Source organism: Clarias gariepinus, chromosome 13, assembly GCF_024256425.1.
Source record: "Clarias gariepinus isolate MV-2021 ecotype Netherlands chromosome 13, CGAR_prim_01v2, whole genome shotgun sequence".
Classification (NCBI taxonomy): Eukaryota; Metazoa; Chordata; class Actinopteri; order Siluriformes; family Clariidae; genus Clarias; species Clarias gariepinus.
In genome coordinates this window covers 274,637-292,500 of record NC_071112.1, presented here as the reverse complement: position 1 = coordinate 292,500, position 17,864 = coordinate 274,637, and the positions used below count along the sequence as shown (strand labels likewise).

Below are 17,864 nucleotides of genomic sequence, written 5' to 3'. Positions count from 1 at the left end.
TAAGGTGGTGAAGCTGGTGTGTGTTTGCTTGTCAGACGATCTCTTTTAAAGCACCTGCTGCTGTAACATTCCTTCAGGCTACTGCTGTGAGCGAGCATCCCCCCTCATTGGTATTCACACTCACACTGGATGTGGCTGAATAGAGACTGCCTGGGAGGCTTGAGATGGGGAAGTAAAGCTGTGTGTGTGTGTGTGTGTGTGTGTGTGTGTGTGTGTGTGTGTGTGTGTGTGTGTGTGTGTGTGTGTGTGAGGCATACAGTAAAAAAGGAAATGATATGTAATGTTTGATGTATTACCAGCTTGCTTTCTCTTTTTCAGTCTATATGTATATATTAAATGAGATATAGATACTGTGAAGATCTGTCTCTCTCTCTCTCTCTGTGTCTCTATCTCTCTCTCTGTCTCTCTCTGTGTCTCTGTCTCTCTCTCTGTCTCTCTCTCTCTCTCTCTCTCTCTCTCTCTCTCTCTCTGTCTCTCTCTCTCTCTCTGTCTCTCTCTCTCTCTCTGTCTCTCTCTCTCTGTCTCTCTCTCTCTGTCTCTCTCTCTCTCTCTCTCTGTCTCTCTCTCTCTCTCTGTCTCTCTCTCTCTCTCTCTCTCTCTGTCTCTCTCTGTCTCTCTCTGTCTCTCTGTCTCTCGCACTGTGTGGATTTAAAGTGAACACCCGAGCAGGATTGAATGATGGCTTCTCCAGCATCACTGAGACTCTCTTGTTTGACTTTTCTATTGAAAAGTCTGTTAGGTCTAATATCATCAGAGTACACCCCTCCACACCTCCTTTTCTCTTCCCTCCTGCTGCCTCCCGTGCCTGCCTGCTTGCCAAGATGGCAAATCCCACTTGGATTTGAGCGGGAGATCACCATGGCGACGGCGCTCCTGCCGCACGTGCCTATAGATCCTGTTAGATAGGGGCGCAGCGAGAAGCTCACTTGTACGACAAGAACTTATTCAGTAATCGTTCAGCACAAACCCATGCCCTGATTTATGGCCAGCTGAAAACCATACAGAAGAATAGTGTGCGATGGTAAAGACCAGGTAAAGTCTGAATCCCTGCAGTGAAAACACTTTAGCGTTAAATGCTAACGCAGCACTTCAATGATCCTCCCATGTACCAAAGACCAGTGTACAGTCTACAGGTCCGAACCTCCGGGTTTAAAAGAGAGCCCTGTTTTCATTTACGTGACCTAGTTTCACTTTAATAATTATTTTCACTCTGTAAAATGATTCCCGTTCTTAATTCCACATTACTACAGTACACACCGCCGTAGGTTTACTGAGCTTTGAGAGGAAAAAGTGCAACGTGCCACAAACATGTCTTGTGACGGCCTGCATACAGACGAGGGTGTTTACAGACGCCCAAATAAAAACCTCTTCCTTTTTGGCTTCATCTATCTGCACAGCTACAATACCTTTAGTGTCAAGTGTGTATGGAATTATAATTGCAGTGTGTGCTGAATGGTGTGTGTGTGTGTGTGTGTGTGTGTGTGTGTGTGTGTGTGTGTGTGTGTATGTGTGTGTCTCTCCAAGGTCATGTGGTAACAGAATAGGGAATGTATCAGCATCAAGAAACCCTCAATGAATGAGTCATCAGCTCTAAGCATCAGGGCCAACACACACACACACACACACACACACACACACACACACACTGATTTATGAAATATGGTTGTTAAAACATGCTAGTATTATATTAGAATTTAAACTTAAACCTTGAAAATAATATAGAATGTACAATCACCCGACTCATACAGCTCATATGTAAGGCAAACACACACACACACACACACACACACACACACACACACACACACACACACACACACATAAGGTGTCTGTAACCAGCATGTTAGCCATGCCAATCTCCTTTCACATGAGTCTTCCATCCATCTCCAGCTCATCCACCCAGACAGCCATGGACGTGATTGGACAGATCAGGGAATGTCTCTCGCTCTCTTTCACTCCATCTCTCCTCCTGCCTGTCTGGCTGTTCACACAGAGGCCGCAGGGGAGCAGGCCTGATTTATTTGGAGGTTAGGGAGACGGAATGACTGGCATTTTAATGTGCTTTTGAGATGTTTGGTCACAAGTACTATTGATCACGGTGTGGTGGAGCTCTCCCCAGGGAGCCGGGGGAGCCAGGCATGGCTGTCAGTCCAGGAATGAGTTCCTGAGCCAGGCTCCAATTAATGATATGACGCCCTGGGTGGAAGGGTCAGCCCATTAAGTAATCTTCCAGTCCGGGGATATTGAGCCTGCCATTGGGCCGTCCAGCTGAATGATGGACACTGGGTAATTTGGGTTCGAGCTGCACTTTGTTTTGGTCCACATGGGAAAGGTTGGATTAGGAGTGTGTGTTTGTGTGAAGAGTGGAGGCAGAGAGTGGAACTTGTTGGTAGTCCATTGTTTTAAGCAATCTTCTAATGTTAACCTAAGTCATGTTTTTACTGTACCAAAGCAATATAGCCACTATTAAGATAAAATAATAATATTAATAATAATAAAAAGCAGAAAAGTACCAAACCACTTTAGGGAAATCCTGTTTGCACAGTTATTATTTTTGTTGGTAGCCATGAAAATATTTATTTTTCTTTTTTTTTTCTTTTTTTTTGTAATTCGAATCTAGGAGACCAGGTGAAAAGGTAGCAAGGCTAGAAGCTTAGGATCAGGGTTCAAATTGTTTTACCATGGTGTGAGAAGGAAAATAAATGGATCAAATGGGCCAAATGCCTAAATGTAAAGGAAGGATGTTGAATGTTGTTAGTGGTTATGAAGAGAAGGAGAAATTCTGGGATGAAGTGATGCAGAGCATCCCCAGAGGTGAGAGAGTGGTGATTGGTGCAGACTTCAATGGACATGTTGGGGAAGGGAACAGAGGTGATGAAAATGTGATGGGCAGGTTTGGTCTTCAGGACAGGAATGTAGAAGGACAGATGGTGGTGGACTTTGCAAAGAGGATGGAAATGGCAGTAGTAAATACTTTCTTCCAGAAGAGGCAGGAACATAGGGTGACATATAACAGTGGAGGCAGAAGCACTCAGGTGGACTACATCTTGTGTCGACGTTGTTGGCAAAATAACCCTGGTAGTGAGGAAGGCGAAGAGGACAAAGGCAGAGCAGAGGACAAAGTGATGGACAAAGGAAGAATGTTTTCAGGGAGAAGTTGAGACAGGCTATGGGTGGTGAGGAGGTGGATCTGTACAGGTTGGCAAGGCAGAGAAATAGAGATGGGAAGGATGATCAAAGATAGAGATGGAAATGGGAAGATGGAAGAAGTACTTTGAAAAGTTGGTGAATGAGGAAAATAAAGGAGAATGAAGAGTGGAGCAGGAAGTAGCAAATATTAGTAAAAGTGAGGTGAGAAGGGCGTTGAAGAGGATGAAGAGTGGAAAGGCTGTTGGTCCTGATGACATACCTGTGGAGGTCTGGAAGTGCTTAGGAGAGGTGGCAGTAGAGTTTCTGACTAGTTTGTTTACCAAGATCTTGGAGAGTGAGAGGATTTCAGAAGAATGGAATAGAAGTGTATTGGGGCCGATTTTTAAGAACAAGGGGGATGTGCCGAGCTGTGGCAATTACAGAGACATAAAGCTAATGAGCCATACAATGAAGCTGTGGGAAAGAGTAGTGAAAGCTAGGTTAAGGGCAGAGGTGAGAATTTGTGAGCAGCAATATGGTTTCATGCCTAGAAAGGATACATCAGATGCAGTATTTGCTTTGAGGATGCTGGTAGAGAAGTACAGAGAAGTTAATAAAGAGTTGCATTGTGTCTTTTTAGATTTAGAGAAAGCGTATGACAGGGTGCCGAGAGAGGAGCTGTGGTGTTGTACGAGGAAGTCTGGAGTGGCAGAGAAGTATGTTAGAGTGGTGCAGGACATGTATGAGAGCTGTAAGACAGTAGTAAGATGTGCTGTAGGTGAGACAGAAGAGTTCAAGTTGGAGGTGGGTCTGCATCAAGGATCGGCTCTAAGCCCCTTTTTGTTTGCTCTGGTGATGAACAGGAGGCCAGATGAGGTTAGACAGGAGTCTCCATGGACTATGATGTTTGCAGATGACATTGTGCTTTGTAGCGAGAGCAGGGAACAGGTGGAGGAAAATTTGGAGAGGTAGAGGTATACTCTGGAAAGCAGAGGAATGAAGGTTAGCCGCAACAGGATGGAATACATGTGTGAATGAGAGGAACCCAAGTGGAACGGTGAGGCTACAGGGAGCAGAGGTAAAGAAGGTGCAGGACTTTAAGTACTTGGGGTCAACAGTCCAGAGCAATGGAGACTGTTCAAAGGAGGTGAAGAGGCGGGTACAGGCAGTTTGGAATGGGTGGAGAAAAGTGTCAGGTGTGTTGTGCGATAAAAGAGTATCAGTGAGAATGAAAGGAAAGGTGTACGGGACAGTGGTGAGACCAGCGATGCTCTACGGCTTAGAGACAGTGGCGCTGAAGAAAAGACAGGAGGCAGAGTTGGAGGTAGCAGAGCTGAAGATGTTGAAGATGTTGTTCTCTTTGGGAGTGACAAGGATGGATAGGATCAAGAATGAGTTCATCAGAGGGACAACCCATGTTAGATGTTTTGGAGATAAAGTCAGAGAGGCCAGATTGAGGTGGTTTGGACATGTTCAGAGGAGAGATTGTGAATATAACGGTAGGAGGATGCTGAGGTTTGAAATGCCAGGCAGGAGGTCTAGAGGAAGACCAAAGAGGAGATTTATGGATGTAATGAGAGAGGACATGAAGTTATTTGGTGTGAGAGAAGAGGATACAGAGGATAGGGTTACTGTAGATGGAGGGAGATGATTTGCTATGGCGACCCCTAAAAGGGAACAGCCGAAAGACAAAGATGAAAAATTGTGTAACATATAAACAAACTTGTATCCTAATTGACCAGGCGGTTACTAAAGATGAACGAGTACGTGTACTCTATTTCTGCTAGTAATCCTCACAGTGAGAAAGCAACGAGAAGCAATTTCTTAGTTAGCAAGTTAGTTCTGTTAATTTATGTTGTTAATTTATGTTATATGTAGCACCTTGGTCCTGGAGAAACATTGTTTCGTTTCACTGTGTACTAACTTTATATGGTTGAAGTGACAATAAAAATCCTGCTTGGGTTGATCACATGTTCCTATGTAGAAATAAATTCCCATTCCCACCACCTTTTTTGTTCTGTTCTATGGCAGCCCAGTCCTGTTGAACACCTCTAGGAATTATGTTCTCAATGCAAGCCACATTGCTCAATTCTGATGTTTTAAATTAGATTGGATTTGCATGTCATGACAGTTCACATTCATAATTATAACTGCCTTTTATGTCACTCCAATGTGGAAGAGTCTGTCTTGCACACGTGAGAAAATCGACATGTCTTTGCTTACGTTATCTGGGTTAATATTTGTGCGGCCACGCATTTATTATAAACAATAGATGAAAATGTAGCAAAACTATGCTTGGGGTTTTGCTCTGGTGGACAGCGAGCAGTTGATCGGATGTATTTGCTGAGGTCCATAAGGAGGTAGAAAGCCAGACGCCTTGCTTTATATCGCTATCTCACCTATCCAGTTTTGTGCGGTGGCCGGTTTCGCGCGGTGTATCATAATTCACCGCAAGTTTTGGCATTGTGATTACGTTTTCATCTTTCCGCGTGAGAAATTAAACATGTTTACATTTTCTCGATCCAAAATTAAATGTGTAATTTTTTGCTGGTCCTCGCGGAAGCTTGCGGACCATGCAGAACTTCATAGAACGTCACCGGAACTTCGGTGGGCAATCGCAGCGGCTCACAGTGCCTAACACCGCATCTCATCGCAAGTCAAACCGCATAGGTATTGTCCATACGGGCCACATGGGCCCATGCTGCCACTTTGCACGCTGTCCACTGCTCACCAGCCTGTGCCAGCTTGCAAGCGGGGCACTGCCCACCAGACCTGCATGTGAAAAATCTTTCCTTCCCTTTTTTCCATCCTCCCTCCTTTAACCCTTTCCTTCCCCATTTTACCTAAATAAAATGACCCTTTTTCCTGTAAGACTTCGCCTCTTGTCAGTGCTTTATGGTGCTGCCCGTGCAAAATAGGGTCGAACCCGTTACAGCAGCTATTCCAAGCAATGCCCGCAGTGCCATGTTGACCGTTCTGAGCAAGTGCCCGAGGCATCAGGTTTGTGCATTTATGCAGCCATAAACAAAAAAGCTAATCTGTGTCACATTATGGGGAAAAAAATCTGATTTAATTCACTTCAGGCTGGTAATGTGAACGCAACCTGGATGAACATTGCTGAGAAACAACAAATATTGTGCCTTTTTAGAGCACATTGTCTGTTCATTCTGGATAATGTGTTCATATTCGGTTACAGCCCTGCACTCCATGTAGTGCCAGTCAGCCTAAATACTCCTAATGGGACTGGCATCCATACAACATCCCACTGGTTTGACCTTGACAGAGTGCCGAGTTTTGCTGGTGCCAGTTTTGCTTTCAAGCCATCCAAAATCTAAATAACACACCTTCACTGCCTGACAATACATTTCCAAATGGTGAAGAGGGACAAACACATTGGGGCTGCTCTTACTTTATCTGCTCTATGAGCTTTTCATAGTTGAATGGCTCCTAAGTGCACTGCATTTTTCGTCATATTCCCTGAAGTTGCAATCCTGTTCAGCAGGGGTGTTGTGCAGTTCTGAGAAATGGGTCATTACTGACTCCCTGTGGTTCAGAGAGTGAAATAGAGAAATAGATTCATCTCCGACCGCCAGGACTCTGACTCAATACATAGATTATCAGATTAGAGCGTTCTGCCAGGTGGATCTATAGAATGTATTTTAGCTTCAGGTGCAAGATTCAATTAATCACCCTATAATCTCCTGACTACTTTGTGGGTGTTTACAACTCATGCTTCCACCTCATATCGTGAACAGAGGCTCTGTGCCGGAGTTTATGTTTATTTAAGCAGTGCTTTTCAGAATTTAATCTTTTACAAAGAAACATAGTTTCTTTAATAAATTAATGAAAATATGTGATACCTGACTTTCTATATAACTGCCATTTATTCTCTCTTTGATCAAAGCTTATACTGTATGTGTATATGTAACTATTATTTTGGAAATATACTTTTTTACAATTAAATCAATAAATAGATGTAGATGATCGTTCAAGGAAATTTGATGAAATAATCATTGCAATAACAAACCTTTGTGTTGCTTTTATGTTTAGCGTTATTCCCAGAAATGTGACAAGCAGCATCTCGCTTTTTAATAGATGCTTTACAAGATTACAAGCTACGGTTACACATGTTGGTCTTTTCAGCAAGGATGACATTTTTGTCAATAATTCCCCAATGACACAGTCAGGGTGTACTGTTCCTCGTGTCTACAACATGTCTCAAATTGCAAACAGTTTGCAAAAACCCAATCCATATGAAACCATACAGAGGTGAACATGTGGGTTAGGAGCAGGATTAGGTCTTTTCTCCTAAAAAATTTCTCCTAAACTCGTGGAACTAATCAACTCAATTGGGATGTAACCAAACACGAAGGCCATGTTTTGGAATGGACAGATAATGTGTTCCAAATACACACATTAATAAGAGAGGAAGGGTTCACGGGGCATCTGGTTGAGACTTGAAGTTTTCAGTAAGGATTCAGTAAATCACATCAAAACTGTCATGTGAGCAGGAGGTTTATTATCTTACAGTATATAGGTGTGAGCAAGTGCTCATTAACATCAACATGATCATCCACATTTATAGCATTCCTTCATTCATTCATTTCTTCATCTTTAGTGGCTGGTTAGTCATGGTCGAGATATAGAACCAACAAAATTCATTAGAAAATATCACAGGAAGGTACAGTAATAACTGCAACACTTGTCCGAGCCAAAGTTTGCAGATTTCTAGTCCGTTCATTGTTTCCATGAGCGTGGGGGTTGAGTTCATACTTAAACCGTATTTAAACCATGCCAAGATGGAGTTTAAAGGGAGTTTGAAGGGAATGATTGTAACACTGAACAGACCGAGATACAGTTTAGGGTCATTGCATCATAACTACAATATGTACAACATTTGCAAATAGATATTTTTTTATTCTTTATACAGTGTCTCAGTGTCTTAGCTTTATACAGCATTATGAGTAACTGGTAGTATTTCACTCCATTTTTCTCCATCACTTTGGATTTGGCGAGGTCTAAAAATAGGCTGTGACAGGCTTGAATGACATGGTGTGTCGAGACCGGGGGAGAGACTGAATCGAAGCAGGCCAGCTGTTTAATTGGCTCTCTCTTATCTCTCCACATGCAGTGTGTACGACTGCCCTGTGGCCAAGAAGAGGAGAACACAGGACAGACTGCCCCTAGAGCCCATGGCCAAGAGGAAGGCCTTTCACACACACACAGAGCAGCAGCCTATGGATGACTGCTACCACACAGCGATGGTGGTGGAGAAAGACGAGGAAGAAGAGGAAGAGGCAGGAGATGAGGAGGTGGAGGAAGAGGAAGAGGAGGAAGATGGAGAAGCTGAGGGAGAGGAGGACGTGGAGGAAGAGTACACGGACAATGAGGAACAAGTGGAGCAGGACGAAGGAGAGGTAGAGAACAGAGAGGAGGAAGAAATGGAGCAGGAAGAAGAGGATGTGGTGGAAGAAGATGAGGGGGATGATGAAGAAGATGATGATGAGGATGAACAGGAGGAGGAGGAGGAAGAGGAGGAAGAGCAGCACAATCACGATCAAGGTACGAATCTGTTTTATGTTTCCTCGATCAAGTATTAATTTCAGAAAAATGCAGAAAAGCTGTTTTTTGGATGAAATTTACTGTAGCATAAAGCGGAGAGAATGACAAAAACATGTTACTAATATCCTCATATATATGAATAAATGAACGGTGTTTAAATAAACAGAATGTGTAGTCTATTATGATTTGAAAATGCATTTCATTTGGTTCAGTATTAAATCACTCTGAAACTGGCTGAAACCAAAGTTATAAATGCTGTGCTCCAAAAAAGGCTCCTGAGGGAGGCAGAATTGACTGCTTGTGCTCTTTGGAAGAAGGTCACCGTAATTTGAGGTGCATTTGGACGCTTTTGCTGCAACCTTCACTGTGATCGCAGCAGCAGGCTAAAAACAGCACCTCCAGACCATTGCCTCCCACACACCCCCTTACTTCCAGTAGTGTGATGCTCTGTTTTGTCAGACTCACAGCTCGTACAGGCAGGACAAATACTCTGCGATAAAGACAAGAGTGACCCATGAATGAGAAATCTCTTCCTGAAGGAAAAGAGAGAGGAGAGGTACAGTACAGCTGTCTGGATCGGGGGTTTATGTCACCCTAAATTTAGAAATAAAATTACCTCAAAACTAAAACTGGTTAATTTACCCTGAGGACGGCACGGAGTCACATTCCCACCTCGGGTCTGTGTGTGTGTGTGTGTGTGTGTGTGTGTGTGTGTGGAGTTTGCATCAGTTCTGACTACAAAAAGAAATAAACATGACAGGACGTACTGTTATAGGAAACTAATCAGCAGCGGTGTTACCACTTTATCTAAAGTTGATTCTTTTCCTATAATAAATAGTTCTAAAGCGTCTGATTACATGAACCTGCCAATAGTTGACATATTTATTAAAAATAGTGGCTTATATTTTTTATTTATGTGTAAGAAACATCTTGTATTATAGCAGCTATAAACAGCCCCCCAGCTGGCACTACTACTGCACATGGAGGCAGGAGGAATTCAAAAGTTTTAACAGCCCCGGCTTTCCAAGGTGCCCTGGCCGATGAGCAGCAAAAGATACTCAGGGGGGCTCATTCGTGAAAAGGTTTGATGCTTCAGTGCTCCTTGTATTCTTTCAGTCAGTGACTATGGGAGTTACTGTAGTAAAAAGAATAAAACCAACAAAATAAAATCAACTTGTCCACAGATAAAGCCCTCATCTGGGCTATGGCCATCTGGACCCAAGAAGAGCACACCACCTCATGCAAGTGCCTCCTGAAGGTTCATTCACCCTAGGAGAACGGAAGTGAAAAAGCAACTTGGAGTTGGAAGTGCAATGCAAGTGCTGCAAGTTTGCATTAGAGTTCCACACCTTTGTCCCTGACAGTGGCTGAAACAAGTCAGCCGTAAAGGTACAGTGGCCTACTGTCAAGAACTGAACCCCAACAATCTAACGAGACTGGCTTGTTATTGTGGAGGATCATCCCCAGACTCTCTCATCAATCTCACCATCTTTTTGACAATTTTCCGAAGAACCAGAGGTCCAAACCACAGATGAATACCATAATAGAAATCACCTAGCCTGAACCCACATAACTCAAAGCTGAGCGGACAGATGAGAAGGTACAAGGGCATCACAAACTCAAGTTTTGCTTTTACTGCAGCAATCATCAGCACTCAATGTCTTCATGACCAGTCTGACCCAAACACAGGCCAAACTTCTCCAAGCTGCATAGAGTGAAAAATCAGACTTATTTCTATAACACAGTAAGTGAGGGTCCCAAACATAATTTCTTAATAAAATGTTGCCATACCTGTGCAGATAGGCTACTTTACTACTGTTTTAACACTGACTGACTCTGGAGCAGCTGGCACTTTCATTGACTGATCTCCTGTCATGAAACTGGACCAACCCACCCATCCACTCTGAAATTCCCTGCATGTCCCAGCCCTTCACAGGGGACACATTGGAAGGAGTCCCATAACTCAGTGTACTACACCCCTCTTCTCAGATTCAGCAACCTGCATCAGAAACACATCTCTTACTCTGAGAACAACTCCTATTGTTCCGTGGTTTTCCCTGGTTGCCATGCTTGCACACATCTCCTAGTCTAAGAGAGAGATCCTCCACTGGTCCCCACACTGTTTCAAACACTTTCTGCAGGCCCTTAACCTGCTGAGTGCTAATTTAGTTAAAGGTCCCGATACTGAATTAAATGTGGAAATACTGACAGAATATTATGACCTGAAGGAACTCTTCAGAAAAGCAAATATGGTGTCATCCCTCCTCTTCAAACCTAAGTTCAGGGTCTAATAAATGAAGGAAGCTAAACAAATGCCATCAACAAATGGCCAACTCCTACCAGGTAAAGGACCTACTGAGGTTCTAAGGGTTTGTCAACTCCTACTACTAATTCATCAGATGATCCAGTTTTACTGTCATGTTTTTCAGATCCCTGCTCAAAAGGGCCCAAAGACAAAGCAAGAAACACACATTCACATGTACAGAATCCTTGCTGAGTCTGACGCTGACCACAGATCCAGATTGAAATTATTCATAGTAGCCTGTTTAATATATCTAACCTACGATTCCACAGTTCATCTCTCTGCTGTGTGCTTTCAATGGGATTCATCACTTGTACAATGATCACTTTTCCTCTAGTGTTTAGTGGACAGAATTAATCTCTCACTCTGATGTTTGTCCGTTCCACATCCATACTCTTTTGGTTTAATTAAAGTCACTTCATTTATTTAAATCAATATTGAAATTACAGCAAGGCTGAGGATCATAACTTCAATACTGCAATAGTTTCAATGCCGAATACTGGCAGCTAGAGATACAGCTGGATTGGATATATGGCAGAATGACAACATCCACTCACATGTCTGCAATCACTCCATACTCGGCTCCTCCCAAGGAAGCTGCCTCCAGTTTGTTTTTATTGGGACTCTAATGGGTGTGTGTGTACACACACAGTCCACAGTACAATTTACTGGTTGACCCATAGGCTCTCAGACTTCCAAAGAGTAAACTCTTAATGCACAGTTCCTACACAGTGCAAGATACCCAGAACAATGATCTGCTCTGATTGATGATCTATCCCCCTGTTGCCTTGACAAGCCAACTCCTCTGACTCCCCTGTCATACTTTCAGGAAAAGTGAACAAGTGTGGAAGGTTGCACATCAACATCTTGTGAGTTGTTAGTACTCTGATGTCACAGGGAGACACTGTCTGAACTGCATTCAGGTTCTGCTGTTGGCTCCTAAAAAAAAGCAAGAGCTTCATTTCCTACTCAGCATTTGCAATTCACAGTCAATATATTAATGAGAGATCTAATGTAGAAATAATGGACCCAGCTAATGCGGGAATAAGACTTCACAGCTGCCCTGAATTGTGGCAAAGACAAGCACGATGGTGTTAATGTTGGTATTAGCATAAAAGTTGAAACTTTGAAAGCAGATCTGTTTGTAGACATTAGGAGGTGAGAGAGAGCTGGAAAGAGTAAAGAACTAAAGTCCTACTACGTCACTCTATTTAGGTAAACATGACATATCCATCAGCAGGCTCTTTGGGGTAATATTGTTAACCACTATGTGAAAAAGAATACATAATAGCAGGATTTATTCATAAAAACTAATAATTTTCACCAATGAAGACCACATATCGATTAGAAATATAATTGTGCAAGTAATAAAGGATGGATTTTTCCCTTAAGGGTTCTAGTTATTACAATGACATCCAGATTTTGTTACAATTCTTTTTTCGTAAAGAGGGAGGGGGGAAACATCATTGCCATTATTGTAAGTAACCATGGCAGATAAAAGTCTTCCAGGAATCTATATTTTATACTCACAGCAAAATTACATTAGTAGACAGTAGGCCTGAACAAGATGACTTCATCCTCATGGTCATAAAGCCTGAATGTCTGTATGAGTGGGGGTGTTCTACACTGGAACACAGGCAGAAGATTGGATGAATAACATCTCATCCCTTGAAGACACTCTGGGCACCGCACTGGGCACCACACTGGGCACCGCACTGGACACCGCACTGGACACCGCACTGGGCACTGCACTGGGCACCGCACTGGGCACCGCACTGGGCACTGCACTGGGCAGCAGCCTCACCTCACCCAGTCCCCAATCAGACCTGACACTCCCCTCGAGTCTACACCCTATTTGCTTTTAATGCTTGATGATGTCTTATAGTACAGAGATGGTAGTGAGTAAGTGAGTGAGTGAGTGAGTGAGCGAGTGAGCGAGTGTACTGTTGAGTAAACACAAAAAAAGTCAGTGCCTTATATAATTACATTACATTCACCAATGGATTCATAATAAATGACTTGTATGGTATCGAGTATTCTGGGTTATTGCCATCTACAGGCAAAACCTGAGTGAAGTGACAAAAGCTTCCCATCTCTCAGTTGTAAGTGAAGTGTCATTGTTAACATTTTCAATGGCTTGCACATCGTAGCATTGCTAATCCCGACGATTCCGCTGTGCTGCCTGCTTCCTATTCAATCTGTTTCACTTCCTGTCTCCTTTGTGCACCTTGATTGCTCTTTAAATTGCTTTTTCCATGGCATGTTTAAATCCGACTGTTTCCACCAGGTGTCTCAGTGTCCAAACTGTTTTGATGGCTGTATTATTCTTTTAAATCTCTGCTTTGACAAATACTGAGCATCGAATGGACTGAAATCAGTCCTGACGTTACCATCAGTCATTGGAGCAGATCTTGATCTCTGATATTCTAATGTTCACATTTCACACTACCACACACTGTAGTGGCCTAAATTCCCACAAGTAAGGTTTGATGATTAATATCAATTAATATTTTTTTGTCCATATATTTGTGAGTGAATTACTGGCTGGACTCTGCAAATTCTTTTCATGTTTTAGCTTTTTTTTATTATTTATTTATTTATTAATTTATTTTGATATGTGAAATGTGCTGTAATGGTATTTTTTAAAAGGTGCAAAAAAGTGTGTCATTAAAAGTCCACGTGATGGTGGAATCAACAAAACAGTTTTGTTCCTAAACTGTGCATGCATTACTGCCCCACAGATAGACGTATTAGATGCTGTTTTTCTGTCTCTCATCATACCTCCTAATTTCATGGATGGTTATTATTTATTTCAGCCCAACTCGATGTAAATAAGCGTCATCACCCAAGTAGTAACTCAGTCATTTAAGTTACTAATTAAAATTATTCGGGTGCTAAAGACTGACGCATAGCGAAATCTTTAAGCTGGACTTTTATTTAAATTAGCATTTGGATGCACAAGCGCTGTGAGAAGAGTTAGTGTTAGTGTTGTCCTGAGCTGCTGCACCTCGCCTTGTGTACATGAAGTTGAGCGTTGTACATTTCAGCTAAATTGTTGGCCTGATACGGCTCACCTAGTCCTTTAGCTCTTTAAAACAGACGAGCCATGAAAAACATTTAAGACTGTTTTATTGACTGTTGTAATTGTAGTAAAGCTACACATTACACGAGACAAATCTTGTATTTAAAAATAATTTTTATTGGTGAAGGTAATCATGAATAGTTCTCTGGGTACTTTTGTCTCTATTGATATTTCAGCCTTTGCATATTTCCTCTCTTCAGCTCTATCAGCTCTGTTGTTGTGTAATTGTGGTATATTTAGTCCAGTGATTTAGTATTGTGGGTATTAGATGGCAGTGTGGTGGTTTAATGATGAGAACCGAGGCTCTGCGCCTCCAGGGTTGGGGTTTGATTCCCACCTGCGATCTGCGTGCATGGACTTTGCATGTTCTCTCCGTGCTTGATGGGTTTCATCCCACAGTCTAAAGACATGCAGAGTAGGGTTAATTGGCATTTATTTTTTTATTTTTTTAAAAATTGTCCATAGTATGTAAGTGTGTGCTTGTGTGCCCTACCTAGTGCCCTTAGTCCACTGGTATAGACTCCATGCTTCCCATGACCCTGTACAGGACAAGCAGTATAGAGAATGAGTGAGTGGATATTAGACTGCCATACAGAATGTGTGTGTGTGTGTGTGTGTGTGTGTGTGTGTGTGTGAAAGAGAAGACGATACATAACTGTTAAATAAATGTTTCTAATTGTATATAATACGTATGGTAAGAAAAAAATTATAAGTTTCCTAATGCAAACAAAAAAATGTGATCATAAAAAAGTAATAAATTCTATTCCTATCCGTTTCACAGCTGGCAATCATGTTAACGGGATTTACACCAAGCCCAGCCCAATGGCAGAGAAGGATGACAACAACAACGATGAATATGACAACTATGACGAGCTGGTGGCGAAATCTCTGCTGAACCTGGGCAAGATTGCAGAGGACGCCGCCTACAGGGCCATGACGGAGTCTGAGATGAACAGCAACTCCTCCCATAGTGCTGCAGAGGAAGAGGAGGAGGAGGAAGAGGAGGATGAGGAAGATGATGATGAAGAGGAGGAAGAGGAAGAGGAGGAGGACTGTGACGACGGCTCTAAAAAGGGTGAGCTGAGTCTTGATGTGAACAGTGATGTAGTAAAGGAGACTGTGGACTCTCTGAAACTGCTGGCCCAGGGTCATGGAGCTGTGCTCTCTGACAACCTTGAAGAAAGGACATATCAGGAAGATGAAGTGAAGAACGAGGACTGCAGCAGCATGAATGGCTTTGCTGGTTATGGATGCAATGGTACTATTAGCAGTTGCGCACAAAACAGGTCCACAGGCAATGGACAGATGGTTGAGGAAAGCAATGAGGAGGTATGTCTAAGCAGTTTGGAGTGTCTACGCAATCAGTGCTTTGACCTGGCACGAAAATTAAGTGAAACAAAGCCAGCAGAGCGCCTCAGCCACAGTCAGGAGGGGCAACATGATACTCTTTTACACCAGGACATCTACGGAGAATGCCATCAACAGCAAAACTCAGAGGAACGTCGTGTCCTGGAGCGCAACTATTCGGATATGGTCAACCTTATGAAGCTGGAGGAGCAGCTCAGTCCACGCTCGAAAGCTCTGTCTAGCTGTGCCAGGGAGTACGATGCCTACAGAGATGAGGACACCACGTCAATTACTTCTGACCGCTCTGAGGATGACTTTGACATGACCAAGGGCAACCTGTCACTGCTGGAGAAGGCCATAGCCTTGGAGTCGGAGAGGGCCAAGGCGATGAGGGACAAGATGGCTTCAGAGGCAGCTAGAAGAGACAGATTGCAACTGCATGAAGAGAACCATGGTCTGAGGCTCAGCTGTGCAGAGGAGCGTAAAGCCAGGCTACATCACGATGGCCTCAAGAAGCCCTACTACCATAAAGGTGGGTAAACATTTAGTCAGGAGACAAGGTCTGAGACTCGGTCAAGAAGAGAATGCTGGTTTGAAGGTGTGTTTGTTGTTGCTAGTAAGTGGCTAATCCATGTTATCTTGTGGTTACGTGCTGGATGGACCAAATATGCAACTAAACACATCAGTTTATACATATTATCTCCTATTATACACATCATTTGATACATCATATAAAGTGAAAACCTGAAAACCCAGAAGGACTTTTTTGTCAGCTGATGTTAGAAATGTTAAGTGCGATAGAATATCTGTATTCAAGTCTAGTTACATAAAAGTCCTTGTCTACAAAGAAGCACATAAGCACTTACCATGAATAATGCCGTAAACATATTCAATCATGATTAATTTATTGGCTACTTATAAGATAATCTTTTAATTCCTTAACTAGCGTGTCATAGAGTCGCTAGCGGTAAAGGTGCAGACAGAAGGAAGACATCTCTCTTTGGCAATTCTTCTTTAAACTTTTTGTATTTCTCACCAACAGTTTTCAAACAAGCCAGACTGTTGGTTTGCTAATTACAGTAGACCTGAGAGGGTTCAATAAACCGGGGAGAGAAGTGATGAAAGGCTTTAAAAGCCCTTTTCTTTTTGCCCCAGTGTCTTTAGCCTCGTCGCTAGGCTGTGATGGGAATCTGCTACCGAATCATGTCTCTTTCCTCAAATATTTATGTCTCAGGAGTTTTTGTTACTGGCTTTAGTCACCTGAAATATTTTGTCAGTTGAAGACGCCTGCTGTCGATGGTGTTATTCAGGTAGCAGCAGGTGTTTGAATGTTAGTTCAGGGTTGGATGAACAACATGGCATCATGAGCTACAAGAAATTGTTTTCCTTTTTATGGTATTACTGCACAATAATCCAATCTGATCTTATATTTTGTCCTGTGTGTTGCTGAGATTTTAACAAAGCTTAATTACAGCACCTGATCCTGACAGCTTTTATAAGATATTATGTACAATAATAAAGAAGCAAATATGGGAAATCTGTTAAACCTATTCAGAAAATACCATAACAGCAGGCAAACAATATAGCACAGAGTCTCCTTTTCCCTCCTAATAAGTAAGTTAGGTGGTGTGGTGTTCATGAACTGGGACAAACATAAGATTTAAGGTCTTTTCTTTAATAGGGCTTTAGTGCTGCAGAAAATGTGTTAAAGCTGTGCTCGTGCATTATTCCCTCGATCCACCATTCACCAGAAAAACACAAGCATACAATGCAACAGAATTTAATACATTATTACTTAAAATACAAACAACAATTTTAAAATAAGATACATAAAAATGATGAACAGACTTTTTTCAATTTATCAATTTATTTATTTATTTTTGTGGCTAGAAAAAAGAAAGACAAGTATTCTGTCGCGTAGCCAAAAGAAATGTCACCATTTCAGAAGGGTCAAATTAATGGCTTGCAGGAAGCAAAGAAAACAACTAAGGAGATTTGAAGTGACTGACACTGAGTTAAGAACCTTCGACACCTCATTAAAACCTGTAAGGACAGAACTGAACCAACCAGTCAGTGGAGGAAATCTGGTCAGGAATAAAGCACAGATGGAGATCACTTAAACACTAAACAGTTAACAGTAGAAACCAGGGCTATGTTTAACACACACACACACACACACACACACACACACACACTTACACACGCAGTGTGATGAGAACCCACAGGATCGGGACTAAACAGCGGTGTGTCCATAATAAAAACCACTTGTTATTGAGACTCATCAGATTAGAGGCTTCAGTTTAATGGAGAAAGGTCATGTGACCTGATGAGCCCAGACTGATCCTATCCCAGAGTGATGGGCGTGTCAGGGTGAGAAGGGAAGGACATGAAGCGATGCTCCCATCATGCATAGTGTCCACTGTACAAGCCTCTGGAGTGTTA

General features: G+C 42.4%; 1 protein-coding gene across 6 annotated transcripts in view; it reads left to right on the top strand.

Annotated features, from left to right (window-relative positions):
* myt1lb (myelin transcription factor 1-like, b) overlaps positions 1-17,864 on the top strand; it is a 117,137-nt gene that overhangs the window by 51,716 nt on the left and 47,557 nt on the right. For all 6 annotated transcript variants that reach the window (XM_053510093.1, XM_053510095.1, XM_053510094.1 and 3 more), the window contains 2 exons: positions 8,261-8,691; positions 14,857-15,954. In XM_053510093.1, coding sequence (XP_053366068.1) covers positions 8,261-8,691; positions 14,857-15,954 — 1,529 coding nt within the window. The remainder of the gene's footprint in view (positions 1-8,260; positions 8,692-14,856; positions 15,955-17,864) is intronic.